At 39.5% G+C, this 23685-nt stretch overlaps 1 protein-coding gene across 19 annotated transcripts in view; it reads right to left on the minus strand.

Annotated features, from left to right (window-relative positions):
- Positions 1-21432, minus strand: part of MYO3B (myosin IIIB) — a 256067-nt gene extending 234635 nt beyond the window's left edge. For 14 of the 19 annotated variants that reach the window (XR_004241144.1, XM_032114015.1, XM_032114006.1 and 11 more), the window contains exons 1-6: positions 21337-21432; positions 20806-20938; positions 18967-19081; positions 16962-17040; positions 15842-15907; positions 15604-15640 (exon numbers count right to left, since the gene is read on the minus strand). Coding sequence is in view for 16 of the 19 variants with exons in the window: in XM_032114006.1 (XP_031969897.1) it covers positions 15604-15640; positions 15842-15848 (44 nt within the window). In the remaining 3 variants the exon portion in view is untranslated. The other 5 variants (XM_032114009.1, XM_032114002.1, XM_032114000.1 and 2 more) reach the window with 5 other exon arrangements.
- Between the last annotated feature and the right edge of the window lie 2253 nt (positions 21433-23685).

Raw genomic sequence — 23685 nt, forward strand, 5'->3', positions numbered from 1 at the left:
TCTTTTCAGCAGGACTGTGTCAGATCAGGAGGCACTGCTGACTTCACTGCTGAGTGACAAAGTTATTTTACTCCAGAACTACTTAGCACCTCATCCTGTGACTCCCAAGTAAGTGCCACAACACTCTTGATGAACTTCCATCTTTCATGGGGTCCAGTTAACATTGCACCTTGGATCCTTAATAACTGCATCTCCCATGAAAGTCAGATTTCTTCTGCTTCCCAGAAGTTAATTCTGAAGTTGCTGCCCTTTTACCACAGACCCATGGCTCCATGTCATCTGCATATGAATACAACAGTCATACCAGGTTGCTTCATCTCAAGCTATTTGCTAGATGAATGGTTCTTGCAAGCAGTGTAGTACTGGTCTTAAAGAGATCTGCTTAACATGCACAGAATGGGGTCACTCACGATAAGATAAATTAAACACTGTCTCAATCTACTGCAGAATCAAGAACAGAACAAGCAGCCACTGGGATTTTCTAGAGTAGGAAGGTCTTAAAGGTGAGGGTAAAGTCTAGTCACTCCATCTTTTTTACTGTAAATATTCCTTAATACTTCAGAAAGTTTCTTGGTGCTTTGATTCTTCTATCTAATTTTTGCTAATGTCAATGGTATTATATTCACAATCAAATCTCTTTCTGTTAGAATTACCCAATCCCACTCATTTCCATAGGATTTTATAGATAGAATATGCTTTATTCTGGTCTCCATAGTGGAATTTCTTTAATTGAATATGCACAACAGCTGAAATCTAAGTAGGATGAAAAGATTTGTAAACAGTAATTCACAAAACTTAAGAAAACTAAAAAGCAACTTGGTTGATGAAGTTAAACTAATGAATTTGAACAGTCTGCATCTTTTACCCAAGACACCATCATAATAACTTTCATTCTTTCTTTTCTCTGATATCTCCAAAAGAAAGTATCTGCTTTAGCTGGCATTTTTAGCACACAGGTAAAACAACCAAATTAGAATGTATCAAGAACAAAATACAACCTATACCACCCCTCAGAGGGGACTGTGTTTATGGCTGATTCCTCTAGCCTGACAAAGATTTTTATGAAAACTGTAGGAACTTTTTTATTTGGGGGATTTCTACTTCTCTGTCAAATCTGGATACAATCTTCCGTGAGAAAGGATTTTCTCAAAAAACTTCAAGACTGTTTCACTAAGGTTCAACGTAAATCTCCTAACATCACTACTGACATTGAAAGTTATGCAAAAAAAATGGTCAAAGCATATGCAGACTGCATAATTCAGAGATGACTAGCGTAGCAAATCTGCACTTCTTGCCAATATGTAAAAAATATGTTTTTCTTTTATTTTCACAAAATTAGCAAAATGTATTATTAATGGAAAATGACACTTCCAAGGTTTTCTGGTAGGCACGGTGTATTTAAGAAACTAACTGGGGCTAACACAGAAAATTATATTCAGTGATGAAAGACTGAATGCTTTGCTGAGAATCAAATTATTGCAAAACATCACTTCCTGCACATGGTAAACCAAGTATTTTTGACAGTCATCTTACCCTGTGAGGTAAAGAGTACCTTGCTACTAAAACAGAAATCAACAAAAACTTCTATTGAAGTTTTGAGTACCACTGAAAATAAAGCCCCTGATCATTCACATGGAGCTATAACACATTTCATTTATTTGACTGCTAATTAATCGTTTCCATATCTTCAACTCCAAGGACCAAATGCTGAATAAAATTATGTACCTAGTCAGTTACCATGATTATTAAATTAATTAAACATTATTAAGCAGAAATTATTTTCCAAGACCAAATCCAAATATCTGAAAGCCTGTTAAGAACTCAAACAATAGGTTCTGATCAGCGGCATTCCTATTGCACAAATGCTATTTATATAAGCTATTTAAATAGAACTCCAACAAGCAAAATGCACTAAAGCAGTTACAAATGACTAACAGCTAACACATCAGTTTCACCTCAGGCTCTGAACTCAGCACTAAAATGAAGCTTATAATCTCATGAGCCATTCAGTTATAAACTGTGACTTCCAGGTATACTCGCCATGTGTGAAAAATCAATACCTGAGAAGGTTTTCTCTGCCTCCTTCAGTAGCAATTTAACAGGGCAAACAAAATGCATGTGTTAGTGCTAAAATGGATGGATGAAATGCTGCAACAGAATGATGACCCGTACACCAAAACCAGGCTCTTCACTGCAGTCTTACTCAGAAAGTTTGATATGCTTTGTGGACAGACGAGGAAAAAGAAATCTAAGACAGAGGTAGGATAAACTTTGGAAGAAAATAACTACAACCTTACATTAGTGACCTATTTTCTGAAACCAGCTTATCTTATATTGGATTTCTATCCTGCTAAGCGTATCAGAATTCTTCAGCACCAAGATAGCTTCGTCACAAGGAGAGCTTGTATCAGCCAGTGCTGCAAAGAACTGTGTGTTCCATGTACTGGTTCTCATGCCCAGTATTAGACAACAGTAGTGTGTGTAGTGTGTGTTAGCTTAAGATGCTGTCGTGGAACTACAAATAAATTGCTTCAATCCTAGCAGCTTCACTTCATTAATGCTAAAGATCATTGTGACACTAATTGATAGTGAGCTTGATCTATTTATCAAGTCTTTTACAAGCAGGAGCTGAAGAATTAAAGCCACTTTGTCATTCACAGAGAGTGAACAACAACTACTTAATATTTTGAAGGGATCTTCCTATTGTTTCACAATATACCTTAATTGTATAATGCAATCAATCATAATTCATTACCATAATTCTCCAGTATTTATTTTACAGCAGTTTTATTCTAATGAGGATTTTTAATAAGAAGAGATACTCTCTTTTATCCATAAGAAAAATAATAAACTGTTAATCATGATACAAAGAATCTTAGTGCTGACAATGACTCTTGCTTAAGATGAAGCATTTTCATCAGTGAGCTAGTTGTTATGCATTACCAGCATGTGTGCAGTAGCCTAGCGTGACACCAATTTGCATAATTTCTCTCCTCTAACAGGCTTCAAAAATAATAATAGGCATACAAGATAGAATCCACTGATTTTAAACCTCCTTCAGCAGCTATCTTCAAGGAGCAGCTATCAAAAGAACTTCTAAAGAACTAAATTTAATAAATTATAAATGTATTATTTGGGTTATCCTTTCCAGGCCTATAGCCATCTAAGTTAAATTCCGTAACAAAGACCAAGGCAAACCACAAGCAATTGCCTTGACATATTCCCAGACAAGAGGCAGGACTGGGATACTAAGCAAGTTCACAGATGATGCAAAACTGGGAGGAGCTGTTGACTCCCTCAAAGGCAGGGAGACCCTGCAGAGAGACCTCAGCAGATTAGCCCAACCGTGTAAAGTTCAGCAAGGGAAGTGCCAGGTTCTGCACCTGGGATTGGGCACCCCTGCATGTACAGACAGAATGTATGGGGAATGCTGGAGAGCAGTACCACAGAGAGGGACCTGGGGGTCCTGGTCAATGGTGAGTTGGACATGAGTCAGCAGTGCCCTGGCAGCCAGGAGGGTCAGCCGGTGTCCTGGGGGCACCAGGCACAGCATCGCCAGCCAGGCAAGGGAGGGGTTGTCCCGCTCTGCTCTGCACTGGGGCGGCCTCACCTCGAGTGCTGGGGGCACTTTTGGGTACCACAGTGTAAGGTAATAAACTATAGAGAAGCGTCCAAAGAATCACAACGAAGATGGTGAAGGGCCTTGAGGGGGAGCCGTATGAGGAGTGGCTGAGGCCGCTTGGTCTTTCAGCCTGGAGAAGAGGAGACCGAGGGGAGACCTCACTGCAGTTACAGCTTCCTTGTGAGGGGAAGAGGAGGAGCAGCACTGATCTCTTCTCTGTGGTGACCAGTGACAGGACCCGAGGGAACGGCCTGAAGTTGTGCCAGGGGAAGCTGAAGTTGGGTATCAGGAAAAGGTTCTTTACCCAGAGGGTGGTCAGGTACTGGGACAGGCTCCCCATGGAAGTGGTCACAGCACCAAGCCTGACCGAGTTCAAGAAGCATTTGGACAATGCTCTCAGGCACATGGTGTGACTCTTGGGGGGCCAGGAGCTGGACTCAATGATCCTTGTGGGTGCCTTCCAACTCAACATATTCTGTGATCCTGTGACTGTCTAAAGGTGGCTGGACAATGCCCAATATCCACTGCTGCTCACAGTGAACTTGAAAATCAGTAAAGGTTTTGGGGGTACAGATAAAAAAGGACAGATAGTCATAAACACATAAGCTGCTCAAAGCTGTTATACCTGTGTATGTTATTTAATAATGCCTTAATCTACAGGGAGTAACAAAAACAACTTTGGTTTTTTGCTGATCTGAACCCAAAAGAGACCTTACCATTTGTTAATACTAAGAGGAAGCAAAAAGAATAATGTGTTAGCAAACTGGTATAACTACTGTTGGACCTTTTCTTCTAGGCTTACACATTTCTATATTGTGAATAGCAAACAACATTGCTGCGATATTCCAATTCTCTCAGATATTCATTCAGTAAAATGTCTGGCCTTATAAATATGAAAAGTAATTTAGACCTTGGTTCACTCTACAACACATTTTGATATATGGTCATCAATAAGAAAGATCTGATTTATCTTTATCACACAAGGGAAGATGCCATAAAGCCTACAAATTGACATTTAGGCCTAATGTCCACTAAAACAAAAACACATCACCAAAATACTCAGCTATCCCACTAAGTGAAAAGATACAAGCACCCCAGGAGAAAAAATAGATGCCAATAGCAGCAAGAGCAAAAATTCTCAGAGCTTGCTCCTGTCAGCTATTTCACACTAAGAAGCACTAATCAATTTCAATTCCTACTGATTCAGGGGATTTGAAGGAGATTAATGCCTCCAAGAGTTGTGATCTTGAAAAGAAACAATTTCATAACAACAACAAAATTGCCCATGAACTTTCAGAATAGAATTTAAACAAAGAATAAAGTACCAAACTGGCCTTTCTTCCAGATTAACTCTTGGGCTGCTGCAGATGGTCTGGAAGAAACTTAAGAGAATGCCTGAACTTAATTTACAAAGAGAAAATATGACAGGTAAGAATGCTGTATCACACACTGGGTACAGTAAATATGACCTGGAATAATCAGCCTTTAGCAGTTCATTAGCAGCTGTTTAGTTTTTTTAATACCTATTGTTCAGTTTATGGAACAGCTCTGTGTTCAATACTGTGGTTTCAGAACTCAAAAGAGGAAAACATTCGTGACACCGCTTGAAAAAACAGAAAGAGAGAATAGATAAAATAGTTGTATGTCACCACAAGCAGCACTGAACCGAGATATCAGTTAAGGTACACTATAAGTAGATTAGATTGTACAGACAATATGAAACAGGATCTATTGTATTACATTTTAAACTCTGCTTCACCTTCAGCCATTATGTTCTATCACTTCATATGACAGTGGGCCATTTCCCCTTTAATAAGGATACCCTTTGCAAATAGCCCCAGTTCCCAACTTACTGCTTACGCAGAGAGTACCTGCTAAAAGAATGAAGTTTGAAGCACAATAAAAGCATGCTGAGCAAAACAGAAACTGACATTATCCATTCAAGAAGGGTATCTTTATATGGTATGAGGGATGTGGTGTAATTAGGATGCTCCTTTTACAAGACAGCATTACAAATAGAGTTTACATTTCAAATACAGTCCTAGGAGTTCAGAGAACTCAAGAGATACTCTTGACGAGAACACACCTCCTGTACTGCAAAAATCATATTCTATATATGCTTCAGGTTCTATTTACAAATTGGACAAACTGGTACCTTTCAACAATACCTTGTATTCAAAGGTGTCTCTTACACAGACATCCTAAGCTATACTTCCCTAAACACTACAGCAACGTCCCATTGCATCACCCCTCTCAGAAGTCTCATCAGCTGTTGCCAGGTAACAGTGCCGAGGCAGCCCCATGGTTTGCTCTAAGTGTTCCTTGAAGCTCAAAGCATGTACATTGTGGCTTCTCTCATCAGACACGTGACTTTGTGGATGATCTCAGCCACAGAAGCATGCTGGCAGCTAGTTCTCCCATGCCTTGAAGCCCTCTCTCAGCTCCACAGCAAGGGTATTTTTAAAGATATGTGTGAGGTGAAATAAATATATGCACAGACTTAACAGGGTTTCTGAAAACCTCTTTACTTTAGCTGTTGCAATGAACATAAATAAACAGTAAAACCAACAGACATCTTGTTTTGACTTACCTGTCTCAGCTTCCTGGCATCTTGAACTCTTTCACCTTTTCACTATAACCAGGAGTCCCCAGTCTCTTCCTTCAAGCTTGTGCCATTTACTCTGAAACACATTTACTCTTCTTTTCTAAGCCTCTCCTCTTGATCTCTGCAGCATGCTGCCTTTTTGTGAAAAGAGAGGCTGATTTTCCTTCAAAATGGCTGATAAGAATCCCTCTCCTTTAATCTTCTAGCCTGCCTTGCTAGGTCATTCCTCTTCAAACACACTATGTGACCAAAGTCCCCCACCAAAGTCTAGCCTCCCACTTAAAGTTTAAAGTTTGATAATTGATTTGTCACACTGAGTATTCATTAGTGTCACTCAGTCATCAAAATTTAATTTTTCCTCTTTCTTAGCTTTTGGCAGGTGCAGTTTATTTCAACCAATCTATAGAAGCAGAAGCATAACAGATAAGCAAATGAAACCACGTTTAAAATGATGCTTATAGTCTGATAGATTTACACAAAAACCATCCCAATGTGAAACAGAAATTACATATTGTATATATAGATTCCTTGAATTGTCCCAGCTGTCAATATACTTTTACTACATGCACATTTCTGTAAATAGACTTTCTTCACTACTCTTCACATAATGGAAGGTTTGTTACTCAGCTTAGAAAAGCAATGGTTGCATCAACAAGATACTCACTTGAGGGTGTTTCAGCAAAAACAATATATTGTGTTGCGTTTTTGGAAACTGCCATATCTGATTTATATCCTTGTGGTATCAGTTGTACAAAGGTAATTCTCTATAATGAATTATTTATTTCCTGTTGTAATAGACATCTGAGATAGTCATAAATATTTATACGTTCAGTTAATTCACTAATGAAAACTGAAGTAATTCTAAAATAGGATGTTATCTCAGAGGCATGGTGACCTAACAGTCTGTTCAACTTTTACGTTGGTGAAGACAACTTCTATACGGGAAGCAAGAGCAGGTGGAAGAAAACTTCTCCTGAAAGCATGGTACAGCAATGGACTAAGCATCAAGATAGAGTATTTTTGTGTGTATCACAGAAAAAAAATTCTCACTTCTATCTCTGTTTTTCCAATTTGTAAAATGTGTGGTAACATCCCCTAATCATACTCCTTTGCAACCCCTGGCCTTCTGACTAATATTCCAGAGAGATTCCTCTTCAGCAGTGCAAATATCTCTTCTTAGACAATGAGTTATTGGTTTGTGCATTGACCTGTGCAACTCCACTATCTTTACAGCACCTAAGAAATATTTTGGGCTGCTGGTTGCCTGAAATGGTTTCAGAACCACCTATGTATTGCATACACAGGCTACAGGCAAAAATTTCTTCAAGTTAGTTGGCTGTACTGATATCAACCCACACCTAAACCAGGTCAACGTAAACAGCTAGATAAAGGATTTATTTACAGAATTCATAATAAGACAATTTGGTTTACCAAGGTTTGTAAAGTCAAAAGAGAATAGAAATTTTAAAAAGAAGTCTGCATCCATTTAGGCTCAGATCAGCCCTTAAAGGTCTGATCAAATAAACTCACAGCTCTTTTTCAGCTCATATCCCACTTCATAATCCATCCCTGTCTCTGGGGCAATTCACCTCTAAACACAAACTGCAACTCCTTTATCTAAGAAGGCAGTAATATGTTCCTCCATCAAACAATTGCTTTTCACCTTCTGGAGAGGCTGACTGATTTAGGTCTCATGTGAAAAGTCTCACCTACCCCATAACACACTTGATTATTCACATTTGGCTCAACTTTTCACAATCTATTAGTCCTTTGTGAAGCATAAAATTAGCTGGAAAATGGTCAAACCTCAGGAAAAAAAGCCTCTCTAAATGGAAACATTTACTTTTTATGTATTTGTCATGTTGTAAAATCACAACCATCCTTTAAGCAGACACATAAATGGGATTGAGATGTGACTCATAGTTAAATGAGTCTTTTAAAAGAAGTTGCATGTGTTAGTAATGAATGCTGCTGAAGTTAGATAGTGGTTTAGCGGTAAGACTACAGATCCCTTGCCTAATTCAGTCCAGAACACAGGGGACACACTACTCTCATGAGTCTGGCAGCAAAGATATTACTGCAAACACTAGGAAAGAACATTACAGACTACACATGCTGCTTTCCTCTCATCACTACTGAGAAAGGTCAGCCACAAACGAATAATGATTTTGAAACTGCAAATATCTTACCTATAGGGGGAAAAAACAACCCATCTTACTGAGACAGGTTAGGGAAAACCATGTTCTGCTGGTCTTGTTCAGTGAATAATAACTCTTTCAAGGACCTCAAATCTACAGTGATTTCAGAAATTATTCACAGGCCTCCTGGACTCCCGGAGTAAAAAGGGAGGAGAAAAAATGAGGGGATGTAAACCACAGTTCATTCTGTACCTTCAACTACTGATTGTCAGTGAAAAAGGAAGAAAAATCTTTTAGATGACAGATTCTGAAGCAGTTGATGTATTTGCTAATTCAGAGGTAGAAAGGAAGTGCAGCGCAATGTGACAAAATCAGAAGCTATATGGTACTCCACATAAAAATGGAATCCATTAGAGGTTTGAGTACAAAAAAAACACTTCAAAAGATGAAGAGACAATCACGCAAGTTTAAAAGTTAAATAGGTCACTGGTAGAGATCTTAAGGAAAATACTGCAAAATCCAGAATTAATCCTTGACAAGGCAATTAGATTGTGTCAGCAACTGAAGCCATCCATGCCAGAACGACTCCAGTCTTGAGTGGGCTGTACTCTGACATAATGAAGGTGTTCATGAATCCAAAACATTAGGAGAAAACAGACCTGCAGCAGACAGGCATGTGAGCTCTGACTGAAGCAAGATCAGCATGTAAAACTGCCTATCAACTACAACAATGAGTCCAGGATAATGCCCAGCACAAGCAGCACAATGGATTACATTATTTTGCAAAAGGTTGCAGTGTCAGGGCATTTACTTCTCTTGGAAGCTGCATTTAACCAGAGGCTATTGTCCTTGGTCCCTGTCCAGGCTATTCTTTAGCCATGTCTCTGCCTAAGCAGGTACCCAACTCATCCAGACCCAAGCACTACCCCATGGACTTGATTTTAAGAGACCTTGAGTCTGCCTTGTTCCTCCAGACTCACCTGGCAGTCGCTGCACTGTCAGCTGACTGGCTGCCATCCCTGGGCCTGCCCCCATGCCTGCCTGGGGTCCTGACAGGATGCCCCATGCTCAGTGTGGCCACTGGCCCTGCTGCCTCACCAGCACCCATGACTCCTGGCCCCTCTGCCCTCACAGGGCAGCCCAGCCCACGCTGCACAGTGCCTACTGGTATTTTACTCAAGCCTTTTTTCTGCTAGCCTCCCTCAGAACATGCAAAAGCTTGCACACTTTTCAAACCAAAGAGTAGTGAGATCTACAGATCTGTGAGTGTATATCAAGACACAAAACCAGTGAAATCAAACAGTCTGATTAACACAACCCAGATACATTTTTCTCATTATCACTCTTTTCACCTTCTGAAAGGAAGACGAATGAAGAGACACATGTACAGCATTACCTGGTTATAACTGTTAAAGTTCACAGACTCTTAAACTAATGTTTAATGTCCATTTCTTATGTTAACACTATTTATATAGAAAATGTTCATTGAAATACAAAGGAATGTAGTGTGGAACTTGTTAGGCAAATATTTTAAGGCAAACTCCTTTTTGTATTTTCTTTTTTTCTTTTTCTTTTCCTCCTTCACACAGGATAAGCAAGCATTTGAGGCCATAAGGACATTCTGTTCTTAGTTAAGTAATAATTTAGACAGACAATATTTAATTACACAAAAAAGCCACACTGTAAAGCAGAACCTTATTTCAGGGACAGCTTCTAAAAAAATCCTCTCTCCCAAAACCTATTTTCAAATTTAATTATTTTCTTCCTTCTATTAAATAAACAGCTCCTGCAAAATTCTGGCAATTCAGTATGTATTATTTTACAGAATTAGTCTTCTGATTTGTATGTCTCTGGAATTCATGCAAGAGTAAGACCAAGTCTGAATGCTAACAAAGTATTCTTCTGCCTAATGAAATATTCATACTCATTTGTCATCAAGACTTTAATAAGGAGGTATACAGCCTTCTCACTTCTGTCAGTAAGGGACCGGCAAAAACCTTTCCTTCATTTAATTCTGAATGTCTCCTGAACCACTTCTTATAATTTACTTTTCCTGTACAACACAAGAGATATTTAAAATTTACTTAGGAAGATGACTCCATATTTCAGATAGACAAATAAAGTTTATATACTTGCACCATCCAAAACTTACAGAACTTTTCACCATTAAAACTTCACACTACTACTATGCTTTCCACATCTCTCCAGACGTATCATTAAGATCAGAAAAATCAGATTAAATAAAGAAGGAAAGCTACACTACGGCATATGGAGGCAAATACAACAAAACTTTAAGACAGCTTTATCAAGAGCCATACCTTGAGGAAATGGCATCATTGCAACATTCTTGTCCACAGTACAGCCCTGAAGGCTAAAATGCTGTTTTCTCCATTTCAGTTCTTGTGGAACTAGTCAGATTGCAAAAGATGTGCCCCTGGACACAGACTTTTACATGTGGAAAAATCACCCTAATATAAGACGGGGGAAGTGGGGTGTGGATTCTTCACCACAACTGTTTGCAGAGAAAGCACATTATCTGATTTAACAAGTACACAAAATTGCATTCTTAGGTGTTCCTTATACATGTTTTATCCTCAGTCTTTCAGCCTGTCACAAAGAGCAATCACCTTCCAGCTCAGACAGTGGATGAATTTTCTATTCCAAAGGCCTTTCGGCAGATTGGTCAAAAGGTGTTTTCACAGCAGCCAGTTTGCTGCTATGAGGGAACATGAAACCAAGCACATTTTCTCAGGAGTGCTGCTGAATTCTGTGAAGTTCTCAGCTGAGCAACCTTAAGCCATTAGAAATCACCTTACTACAACCTTTTGCCCAGCTATTAAATCAGTTGGTTTCTCTGCATTACAGTATCTATTATTACAGTCAGTCACCATAGTCCTTCACTCTTGAAACTGGAAAGAGGCTGAACTATCACTAGTGAGAAGCAACTTAGCCTTACATGAATCACCCATGTATTCCTTTAGTTTACTGTTAGCTGACTTCTGTAGAGCCTCCAAACCTTCTGCCAGCATATAAATTGCTCCTGAAGCTGTGAAACAAACATCAGTAATGGAGTCGCACTAACATCACTTTCCTACATATTAGCAGTTGTTAAGTCACATACTCTAACACCAGTCCTTCCTCTTCATTTGATGACAATTTGTACAGTTTTCAATAGAGCAAGCAGTTTAGTTTTATAATCATTTTTCACTAAGACAGTGTCTCACCACAAACCATTAGGCATCATATCAGCTTATAAGCAAATTCCTTACATTTTGGAATATTCAAAATTTTCATTACAAAACAATGTAAGATCAACAGCTGAAAAATATCCTTTTGATTAAACTCATGGGGAATTTTCCCCATAAACATAGCTGTAAATTATTTTTAACACTTTTCCAAACATACAAAAGATAAAGTGATTTTAAAATGCTCTTAACTTTTGAAGATATACTCTTTTTCCTTGAATTCATTTTTAATCACAGGAAACTTTTTGAATTATGTACTACATCTACCATATTTATCTCATAATCTCTCCTGCCTTGCCTCTCAGGACCATTAATTCAATGCTCCATCTGCTACAGTTGCTCATACCACAAGTGACATTTATGTTAGGTTTGTTTCCTCAGAAGAAAATGTATTAGAAAAGGTACTCTGACAGGTCTTTATATCCATTTCACAGGCTAAACACAAGTTATAAAGATCATCCATGTAACTACTGACAGAAATGATGAGAGAACAACTGGAGACAACAAGATGTGCACTGAACATGCCCTCTTCTTTCAAGTGAGTTGGAATTAATCACACCTATCATTCATCCCTCCAGTAGGTTTAAAATACAGTGTAAAAAATATACCAGGAGACATGAAAACTGCCATCCCACTCTACACGTTGTACAACTCCTCCTGCTTTACGCACTCAGACTAAGTTAATTTCCCATGTAGGCAGGAAAACTGCTATCAAAGGCAATATTGCATTCTTTCAATACCAGAATTAAGGCTTTAAATTTTTTTTCTTTCAGAACAGATTTTATACCAAGTCTGTAGAGCAAATACAATGATGTATCAAATAGCTCAGTGACAAATTGTATGGACATACTACAACATGACAGGATTGTCCCATGGCAGAGAGGAGGTCAGTTACATCCAGACTGCTCAGGAACATATTCAGAGATCAGAAACCTGAAGAACCCTGAAGAAGAACAGCTTCTGCTCTCCCTATAACTCCAGGTTTTAACGCTTTTTAAGATATTAAAAAGTATGCAGTAACTCAGGGAACTTTGCAACTTTCTCCTTTTTCTAAGTAAAAAACCTCACCTATATGGAATAACAGCTGTTAAAAATGGTTTTTAAAATAAATGCCTCAGTAAGATCACAGATTTTGCAAAATCTGCAGTGAGCTGATAAGCATTTGCAGGAAAATAATTTTCTACCACCAGCCAAAGTCTTGGTATGTTCAGGGGACTGACCTTCAGGCCGCCTTAATCCTACAGGCAACCTTTTCTCTGAAAAATCACTGCACCACACTAAGCTACTTCTCCATTTCCATTTTGTCTTGTTCATAGTAACTCTTACTTTGTATTAAAATTCTGTATATATTTTGTACATACTTACTAACAATAAAAAATGGAGAGAGAGAGGGAAAGAGAGAGGGAAAGAGAGAGATTTACTGAAAATACTTGTCCTGTCTGTCTTTCAGGCCCAAATTAACCACAGTTCATTTCCACCCTTCAGTTCATGCTAGGCTGGGTAACAGAGAATAGTAGAAGTAGGAAGACCATGGAAGAGATGAGAACTGTCAACAGCACTGATCATCAAAGACTAATAGAACAAATTATTCTTACAGCTGAACTACCATGAACCATTTCCCTCTTTCTGTCACATTTGCACAAAGGGTAGAATTACCAGAACACACTGCTAGAAATCGGGAAACTTTCCACCTGGAAGAGTTCAGTAAATTCTGCTTGTGCAGGAAAGTATTTATGAAACAAAACTATGGATGGGATTTTTCTTTTTCCAAGAAGTAATCAAATGTAATTGAGATCCCCTTTGAGATCAGGACCACTCTTCTAGTCCTATACCTACCCAGGAAATCACAAAGAGCAGAGACAGCACTCTTTCAAACTGTTTTAAGCAGCCTTTTCTGTTGTTTCAGGTTTCAGTGCCAGGAAAAAGTGTTCCTTCTGTGTTCTTATATTTTCTTTTACTATCCGCAAAAAATTGCCAGAGATGCCTCTACCTTCTTATACCTATTTTTACATACAACACATCATTTCCATATGAATCTCAAATCTCTATTTAGTGTCTGCCTTACAGCTGTACTTAAGCAGCCCATAGTAAAACAAGTGCCCTCTCCCTTTGCAGGACACCCACCCTCTCACCCCCCCACTCTAGGATGTTATAAAGTCTTTACCAAAACATTTACAATATGCTACTTATTAATGACACAGAGTCCTCCTAAAAAACTGTTCTGCAAAAAACTTCTCTCTCCTGACAGCTACAGGTAGAAAATAGAACACCTGGAACAAGGAGACGCAGGACTATAGTTAAAAAGCTCTACTTGAGACCCGCACACCCGGGTCCAAACGTAAGAAAGACAAAAGACTGGGAAGGCAGCAAAGGTAGGGCACAACTGCTTATCTAGGAGTTCACTACAGCCTCCATCATAGAGCTGGAACTGTGTCAAGGACAGAGTAGAAGGTTTACTTGGTCCTATGACAATCTGATATACCTTGGGCTTAGGGCAGCCTTACCAGTAAAGGTATCATCACTACACTCCACAATATCCTCCATGTAGTCCCCAAAATATTTGCATGTTTTCATGTCACAAAGCACTTTGGAGAAGAAGCTGTGGCATATACTACAAATCACTGTGAATTCCATAGATATATCTATCTTGCAAAAACAGCTTTGTCAAGGACATAGGCATCTGCTGGCTAACAGAAGTCAAATCTTTTATACACATGGATAACTGCATATCTCTGCAAAAATTGTGCTAATCTAACTATATTTTGTCTTGCAAGGGTGAAGATCACCTTAGCGCGGCAGTGCCAACTGTCTTGTCATTAGCTCCATTATCACAATGACTTAAAAAGAGCTATTCTTGTTACTATACACATATATAAGTATCCCATGCAAGAATTTTTGGGCTTTTTTAAAAAGAGCTAACACTTAATATGCAAATCCTCAGCTGGAAATTGTTACCTACAGCATTATTATTTTCAGGGAATTGATTTTTCTTTTTAAAATTTTTGATAATGAAATGCCCAGGTTTCATTTCACAATAGGTTGACACTGACCGGGCCATGAATCCTGATGAGAAAGAAAGCTACCATTTTATTTTTTTGGCAAAGAACCCAAGCAGAAAAAGGTATACCATGAGTCAATTCTTCAGACAGGAGTTATAATGAAAGCAGTACAGGCTGCACTCTTCACAATCCATCCTTTCTTATTGTATCAAGGTTGTAAAAGCTTACTCCTCCTCCAATACTCTAGGCACTGCCCTACATCATAACTATCAACACTACAAACTCGTAAGTCAAGACTAACAGCCTTTAAGGTACGGTTTATAACAATCACTCTTTTGAAGGAGGCCAACAGGTAAGGCCTGTAGAAACTAAGCACTGAATTTTCTTTCAGAGGTGAGACTAAAGAGTTACCTAAAAAATATACCTAAGAATTTCACCAGTCACAGACATTTGTATTTCATCATGCCACACACCTCTCAGTTCAAAAGTCTCTCACCAGCAAGTAGTTTTTGAACTGCAGTAGAAAGAGAAGGGGCTGAAAAAGCCCAAAATCACAAGGGCAGTTCTACCCTTAGGGAATTTTATGAATGGAATTACACTTCTAATGCAACCTATCAAGTATAGCTGTGCTGTTACAGAAACGTATGAAGGCCACATTGCAAAGCAACAACTGTCAGTAACTGTTACATTTAATTACATGTTCTCCGTAACTTTCACAGTGTTCTTGGCATTAAGACGAAATCAGGAATCAGCTATTTTGCCCGGCTGAATAGCTTAATTTCATTACATGAGAAAGAAAAAAATAAAAAGGTTAATAAATACAGCTCCAAGCAGAGGAGCAGTCCCCAGCTACCAGCTGACATCTGTAGAACAATTATGACACGTTAGCAGAATGAGACAAGGACTTGTCTATTTTGTGGAAGGGAGTCAAAACAACACATTTAGTTTTTCTCCAGGGTGTAAAAGATGACAACATTTAAAAACTCTTTCTTACCTAATCCAGTTTGCTTCAGGACTTGCTCTGTTCTCATCTGTTGCAACAAGAAACAGAAAAAGCAAAAGGTTGACAGTCTTCAAGACACTTGAGATCTTTGGCATTTTTCCAGCTATATCAAAGTAACAGGCTACCCAAGCTAACAGTTGTAACAAACCTGACTGCATTATAGTTCCATTCCAAAGCTGACTAACAACAAAAGAGAATAAGGTGAAAAACTACAGGTTGCATTCTTTACCTGACATAGCTCCTGTTAGCCATATGCTCAACTCAGCAAAAGGTACTGTCTCTCTGAGCAATAAACCTAGAATAGGAAAGCCTGAATTATTAACAGGAACATGAGGAGGCCTCAAAAGCACACGATGAATGAAACAAATACAAAGCTTACAGTCTGATTTAGTTTGTAAAGGCAACTTAGCTCACTTGATCTATTTTGAACACTAAATGGCATATGGAAAGAAACAGGATGATGCTTTATTGCAGTGCAGGGGAATGGTGAACAGAGTCCCTTAAACTGTCTTCATACCAGTCTCTCACAATGTAGAATTTTACTAAACTGGAAAAAATCTGGTTTTTGTTATATGGTTATTGTATACATTCCCATTCCACTGGTCACCTCTATTTTCAGTCCTTAACTGCTAATATGCTTCCAACACTCTTGTTTTAGCCTCCAGCTTTTTGTACCAAACATTGTAGACGTTTGCTCTTCAAGCAACTTACAACTGCACTGATACAGTCTCTAGGTTCATACTGTACTTCAGGTTTAAAACTGGATCATCCAATTAACTTTGAATATTGCATAGCACAGCAGGAATGAAAGCTATAGATACCTGGGCAAAGGCTGGAACTTCTTTTACATTACTTTGTGTCCTTTGATACTGCTGATAGCAACTAGAGTGTATCAACCAACAGAAGACACCTTGCCAGGACGAAAGGAGTTATTGACACCAATTTCTCCTCTCAAGAGAGAATTTTCTAGTTCCTCTGTATTCTGTTCTGCAGAATTCTTATTACTTTCAATGCCATGAAGCAGACACTAATGATTAGGACAGCATTCAGAAAATTATCTGTTCAGGCACTTCATACTCTTCTGTCTAGATGTTAGGCTCCTAATTCTAGGAGTGGGAGACACAGGACTCATCTTAAGCATTCAAATGTGAATATCCACATGGAAGTTGGACATTTAAACTTGACATTCACAACAATGAGAAAATAGGACCAGCATATGGAGCCTGGAGGGGAGCATCACTCAGGAAAAGTACATATCAGAAACTCTTTGTCTGCGTGGTGCCTCTGGGAAACTGGGACGAAGAGATATACTTTGCTTACTCAAATGCCTCCCCTTACTTGGAACTCACCTTTCTTTCTTATACCTTAATCTCAACACCCTCCATGTTTGACTCTCAGGCAGCCAAAAGTAAAGTGGCTGGTTCCCACCTTTAGACACAAAGGAAGATGGATACTTAGTTCCTGAATTACAAGGATTAATATTAGTTCCAAGTAAATACAAGGCAGGAAGTATGTATTTATTAACAGAGATACTATCTGCTTTACAGAGTTGACCTTGCTATTTAATACACTATTTTCAGTCATTGCACACAATGTGGCAATAGTAATTCAGTTCAGATTAAATACAAGCAAATTTTTTTTTTTCTTCACCAAAATGCCCAGCTTAATATATTGTTTAAGCTCTCAGACATGAACACTGACCCCTCTGGAAACTATATCCCTTTCAAGTGTTTCAGGTTGCTTACTACAGAAATCTCCAGGGGTTACTGCAAGCATTGCTCTGTGAATTGGAGGGGTAAATGAATCCCTATTGTTTCTGCTGCAGTAGCATGAAACTGAAGGAGATGAAATTTTCTTGTAAATTGTGGAAAGTGTGTGTAAAGTGAGAAAGGTCGAAGCAAAACCAAACAAAAAAGGTGTCCATGCATAGTATTAGACAAACAGCTGCCTGAATAGACTGATAGCAGTAATTATGCCATTATTTCAAGTAGGCTGAACATGTTCCACACTCTCCAGTGTACTGAATGCACCTCGCTCCACAGTCAGTATGCTACGATGCTTCAGAAGATTAATTAATTTTCCTGAATTTTCGTCTCTTTCCTAAGAAATACTGTAAAATCAGCTTAGTCCACTGTTTTCATACGTGTAGTTCTGCAAATGCCTCCTTTTTCCATACACAATATCAATACTCCCTCTCCACACAGCAGGGTAGAGGCCATGTCTGAGGAAGAAACAACTAGATGAGGGGTGGAGAAAAAGAGGACCAGCTAGGAAGAAGCTACTGACATGACTTGTTCTTTACAAAGCAGCAGCAGCGAATAAAAAATGTGCTTCCTCCTCCCTCACCACATGCCATTACCACAGGCCAATTCTCAGCTGTGTTCAGCAGAGCTTTTCCCCACTGTGCAGGACCCAGATGGAAAAGCTCAGCCTTATACTGTCAGACATTTATCCCAGAGCAGTGCCATTCTAGCTACAGCCATAAAGCTTTTCAGCTTTGGCAAAAGGAAAGCATGTATGGACTTATACAATGCATTATTCAGAGAAGTTCTCTTTCCCAGAGAGGGAAAAATTCCTTGCAGCTATTTTGCACAAATAGACAACAAAAGTTTCTCAAATTATTTTACAGATTTCTGATGTAGCACTGTGTGTCCTCACTATTTACGTCACATGCTCAACTCCCAAAACAAGAGCTGTGCAGAGACGTGAAAGGTGCACGAAAAGCAGAACAAGTTAGGAAGGAACTAGCAGGAGATTGATTTAATGCATTTTATTTATCCATCTCCATTTCTACCTGCAGAGCAGTCGCCCTACTGTCCACAAACAGAGGAATGAATGCTTCCCTCAGCTGCATGCTGTAACCCCCCAGGCGACATCACCCTCACTGTGCACTCTTCTGTCCTTCTAGATTCTCCTGCTGCAGCTCCCTTACCTTCTTCCTATCATCCCTCTCCATTTTAGAAGCTACATGGCTTTATCAAACAGCAGAGACATAATCCATCACAGCAAATGAGTCCTCAGGTTAGCACTATGAGGAATATGCCTCCGTATTTTCACCTGTAATACAGGAGTCTTTACTAAAAATGTCACTTTGAACTTGTGTCCTGGATGATTGCCAGCCCCATTGCAGCTTGTTTATTCTGCTGCAGTACAGTTCAGTTTAAACTCATGAAAAGGAGTTAAACAGTTACAACAAAAGAAAAATTCCTACTGAATTACGTGCTGATTGTTCCTGCAGGTGCAGAGCATTCCCAACTTCCCTATAGTAATCAAGCCCAAGACATCTTTCTGTTCCCTGGCTCTACGTTATTGAAGTTAAGCTGTATAGTAGATTGGAAAAAGTTTAGTGCTCACCTGTTCAGTTATGTTCAGGGTTTGTTATGAGGCTTTTTTCTCCCCTTCTCCTTTTCTGTTACTGATCCATAGGCCCTCTTCCCTTGTTATTTCCTTGGATCACGAGAAGTCACTTCTAGGGGGGGTAAGTTTGTAAGAACTAATGACAGAGAAGCTACAGGTACAGAATGTATCTCACTAAGTGTGCTCAGATGACAACTTAAAACTAGGGCTAGGTTAAAAAAAACCTAAACAACAAAAAACACCAACCAAACTTTTAAGCAGAACAAAAGCAAACCATTACGATAACTTTCAGGACTTCAAAGCCCCTTCCTATACACAAATGTTCTTTGATTACGCTCACAGCACCGCACACGGTATTAGCACTTTATTCATTACTCCCCTCTTCTCCAGTCCCACAGTGGCCAGAAGGCTGGTAACGACAGTAACTTCTGTCTTTGTAACACAAGATGTTTCTATTCCCCAGACAAGCCTGCACTCAGGAGGCCCTTGTTAGTGAGCCTCTCCAGGCATTACCACAGCAAGAATCATTGTCTTTGTCCAATGAACTTTTTGTCGTGAAAGCATTTGGCAAAAACACTGCAAAACCCGTCCTGGAAGCTCTTAAAGCAAACAAATAGCCACTGCACTGCTCACTAAATCCCTCTTCTCTGTAGTCAGAAAGTCAGTAATATAGATACAATATTTCTTCTAATCAAAGATTTTGGATGGTACTGGGTAATTCACTTACTGTGCACATACATCAACAGGGCAGCACATAATGCTGAGGAAGGAATCACCCAGTGGCCCTCTCTCCAGTGCACACAAACATAGTGCTGCAGATAATGTTCCTACAGCTTCCTAACCACGGAACACCGTGGAGCAGCACATATCAGCACAGAAGTTCATATTTTCCCTGTTTCTAAAACAATCCATTTGCACTTAAACTGACTTTCCATTTTTAAAAGGGTCAGAAATGGCTTTTAGAAAGATATATTCACCTTGACTCCTAGCCAGATTATGATATGGAAATCTTAGCCCAAGGGAAAAATACCTCTGCTTGGTTCAAGCCACATTTTTATTGTTTGAATAAAACTTGGGTGAACTCTATTTTTATTTTTGTGCTACAATGTCAATAATTAACACCAACTTGGATTAACATTTGAAGGATTAAAGTATATAAGGCTGGATTATTAACTGCATTACAGTTTGAATTTGACATTAAGCTGGACTTCAATTTGGGAATATAAAAAGGGTCTTGAAAAAGGATTCTATGTATTTTCAGAACACATTCTATAAGACTCCACAGTAGGTTAAGATACAATTTACTGCTTTTTACAGAAAAAAAGCTCAGTAACTGCATCTAACTTGCTGACAGTGACCTCTATTATTATACTATGCATCATGCTAACTGAAATTTCTGTACAAGAACATAGTTTCCTACCTAATAACTTCACAAAACCTCAAAACACTGATCCTTGGTTTTCAGTGCAATGAAACTGAAATTCCAGAGTGCAGCTTTTAAAGCGGCAAGTGAAGTGAGAAAACCTAGCATTAAAAATGAAAACTAAAAACCATTTTGTATTCATAAAAATAAATGCACCACTTCAGAGAAATAAAGAGGAAGACATTTTAAGTTAGTCTTACCTCAATTTGCATGCAGCACTGTCTACAGATAACAGTACCTTTCCTTTCTTTTGATAGTAACTGCATACGTGTATGTACCCAGGAGGAAGATTTGCTTGAAGGAATTTATGAAGTTTACCATAGTATTTGCAATGTATATTATGGTCCACTAGTTACTATAGGTCGCTTAAGGAAACACTATACACTAGAGCTAGATCTACTTAGGGAACTTACAGAAACTTTTCTTCGGTTATTCATGGCCTTGTCCCGATGGGCCTGAATTCCGTATCACGCCTACTTACTTCTTGCCTTGTAGTATCTTCTGCCATTTTTAATCATGGAGATTTTTTTCCTGAGCATTCCTTACCTATGATTTTGGAAAAACAGGTACAGCTGGTCGCCCCCTCGGAGGCGGGGTACCCGCACAGCCTCAGTAGCAGCGCTTCTACGGCGCTGCCACCCGTGCCCCCAGGCAGCCCAGGACCACCTCAGCGGGGCTCAGGCCACCTCCCTTCCCCGCCTAAGTCCGCGGGGCTGAGCGCAGACTTCGCTGGGGCCAAGACAAGCTCCCGGCGGCAGTGACAAGCCCTGCCAGCACCGACTCGCTAGAGAAGTGACAACCCCTGCCCGGCTCTAAGCGCCAGAGGACTGCAAGGCAAACGGCGAACGCCATTTCAAAGCCCTTCTCAGTTGAGGTGCGACCCCCACCCCAGCCGTCTGCGGGCGGCCCCGCAGGGCCGGAGACCTGGCGGGAGCTGGGCACACCTGAGAGACAGTGTTCTCCCTGTCTCTGCACGGCTGAGGAGCCGGGATTTGCCACTCGCCTGCTCGCACCGAGCGCTGAGGAGCCCCGCACTCGGCGGCAGCAGGGGCGGCGCTCGGCCCCGTGAGGCGGCGCGTGCCGGCCCCTCAGGGTGGGCGCGGCTCGGGGATTCCCGGCGAGGAGCCCGGGAGGAGGGCCGGAGGCTCTCGGGAAAAAGTCCATTGAACGCCGTGTAGGAAAGATAATGTTTAGTGAGCTTTTACAGAAATAAAACCGATGCGTAGAGGTGCACATCTAGCAGAATCGCTGGAACTAAACGCCTCAGTCCCCTTCTGTGCATTTAGTTAATTGTGGAAAACAATGAATTGCGAGCGCAGCTCCGTCTGTGCTCTGAGACATGGGTCCTGGTGAAGGAAAGGATTTTATAAAGTATTTCTTCCCCTTTGACTGTGAGTGTGGGGGAGAGCTCCCGTCTTTGGGCTTCTCCTTTTGTACCTATTTGTCTTAATTGAGTTCTGTCATAACCGTTTTTCAGGTTGATTCAGGAGAAGAAATTCAGGTATTTATTTCTCTTAGACACTTCTGTTTGTTTACAAAAAGTCTTAGAAAAACGGGAGGTTGTTCTTTTGATCAATATGCCGATGCTTTTTCCAAGTGAACACATCACGGGGGCTCCCTCCCACTCAGTTTTCTGCACCAGTTCTCTCTTTGCGTTTTGCCAGCCCATCGTGACCCCCTTTGGTTCTTCCTCCGCGGCTGTAACTGTACCTGCCTCATACAATGTTACAAAGAGTGCTGTATTCATCAGCTTCAACAAGGGCTGACTCATTTCACAGTTCCAGTACCACTTCAAGCATGGTATTCATTCTCATGTGTATTTAACTGTAAGTAATCTTTATAATTAAAAAAAAAAAAAAAAAAAAAAAAGTATGAGAGCTTTACAGCGTGTATCTTTTCGTATTTATATAAGACGCAAACTTTAAAGACCAAGGAGCAGTGGATTTCTCTACAACACTCCTTCAGCACTACCTTTACCAATTGCTGTACCAGTGTTAACTATCATCATTATGACCAAGGTAATTTTTTTTACCCTTCTTTTGATTAGTGAATTCTGTGCTTTGTAATCTTACAGACACACTTTTTCCCCTGCCATCCACATTCTAGTAAATTATGTCAAGATAATCCTTTATCAAAACTAGCTGATGCCAACCTTGATTCAGATAGTCAGTAGAAAATGGAAATCCTAAGCATTTTCTCTGAGTTTAGCCCATCACAGCATTAAAATGAATTTGAGGTGATACAAGAGTCTCCAGAAGTTTTGCTGGGCAGTGCTCCATTTCACACTATTGTTTTGTTGAAATTTTGTACACTGTAGAATACAAAGTCTTCATCATAAGTCATTATTTTCTCTTTTTGTCAGCAACTGTAAAATCACAGAACCACCAAGTTGGAAGGGACCTGGCAGGATCATTGAGCCGAACTCTTAAGTGAATGGCCCTGTTGTATACAGAATTATATAAACAGTGTGACAACAAATTGTAATATAGACAGCAAATAGTAATATTAGACACATATCTGACCATCAACAGGCTTGTCCAAGGTGGATCCAAATGTTTAATCCTACATGCCCTCAGTTTATGAAAGTTATATAACATACTTTAGAACATCAGTTCTGCATAAAGTTCTGAAATGTGAATATTCCTTACCATGTAAGAAGCACCAAGATTCAGCAAAATTAACATCTTCATGCAGTATTCTGCATGTATGCCTTGCATGTTCCTCATTATTCTCAAGAATTCTTTGATAATTAAATCTAGAAGTTCTAGATATTCCCACATTTCTCCCAGATTCTTATGTTAGTTTTTGAAACATAAGAATTTCCTCATTTATTGCTACGTAATTTTGGCTCATACGATCTAGACCTTTGTGAGTTCTGTTACAAAACTCATTTGTTTCTTAATTTTATTTCTCTTCCTGTACCTACTTTTGTTCTTCTGCTGATGGTTTTTTAATCCCTTTTCACTAGATAACTTGCTGTCCAGCTAGAATCCAAACAATGTTTTCTGAACATTGCCAGCCTGTTGAACATACCTGTTTACAGTCAGGGTACAGTTGCAATGGGTAACTACACTGGGTTGGAGCTACACAGGTGGTATGCTTATATCCCACACTGGATTTCCAAACACACAGCAGTCTTCCATGATGAAGCAATTTTCAGTGCAGTGGTTTTGTAAGTATAACAACTTCACAACTCGTCAGTAGTCATCCATGTATCACCAAAATACCATAATGCAGAATTTGAAAAGGCAGCTAATTTATTGCAATTTAAGATTAAAAAACCCCAAAAAACT

Source organism: Corvus moneduloides, chromosome 7 (assembly GCF_009650955.1).
Source record: "Corvus moneduloides isolate bCorMon1 chromosome 7, bCorMon1.pri, whole genome shotgun sequence".
Taxonomy (NCBI): domain Eukaryota; kingdom Metazoa; phylum Chordata; class Aves; order Passeriformes; family Corvidae; genus Corvus; species Corvus moneduloides.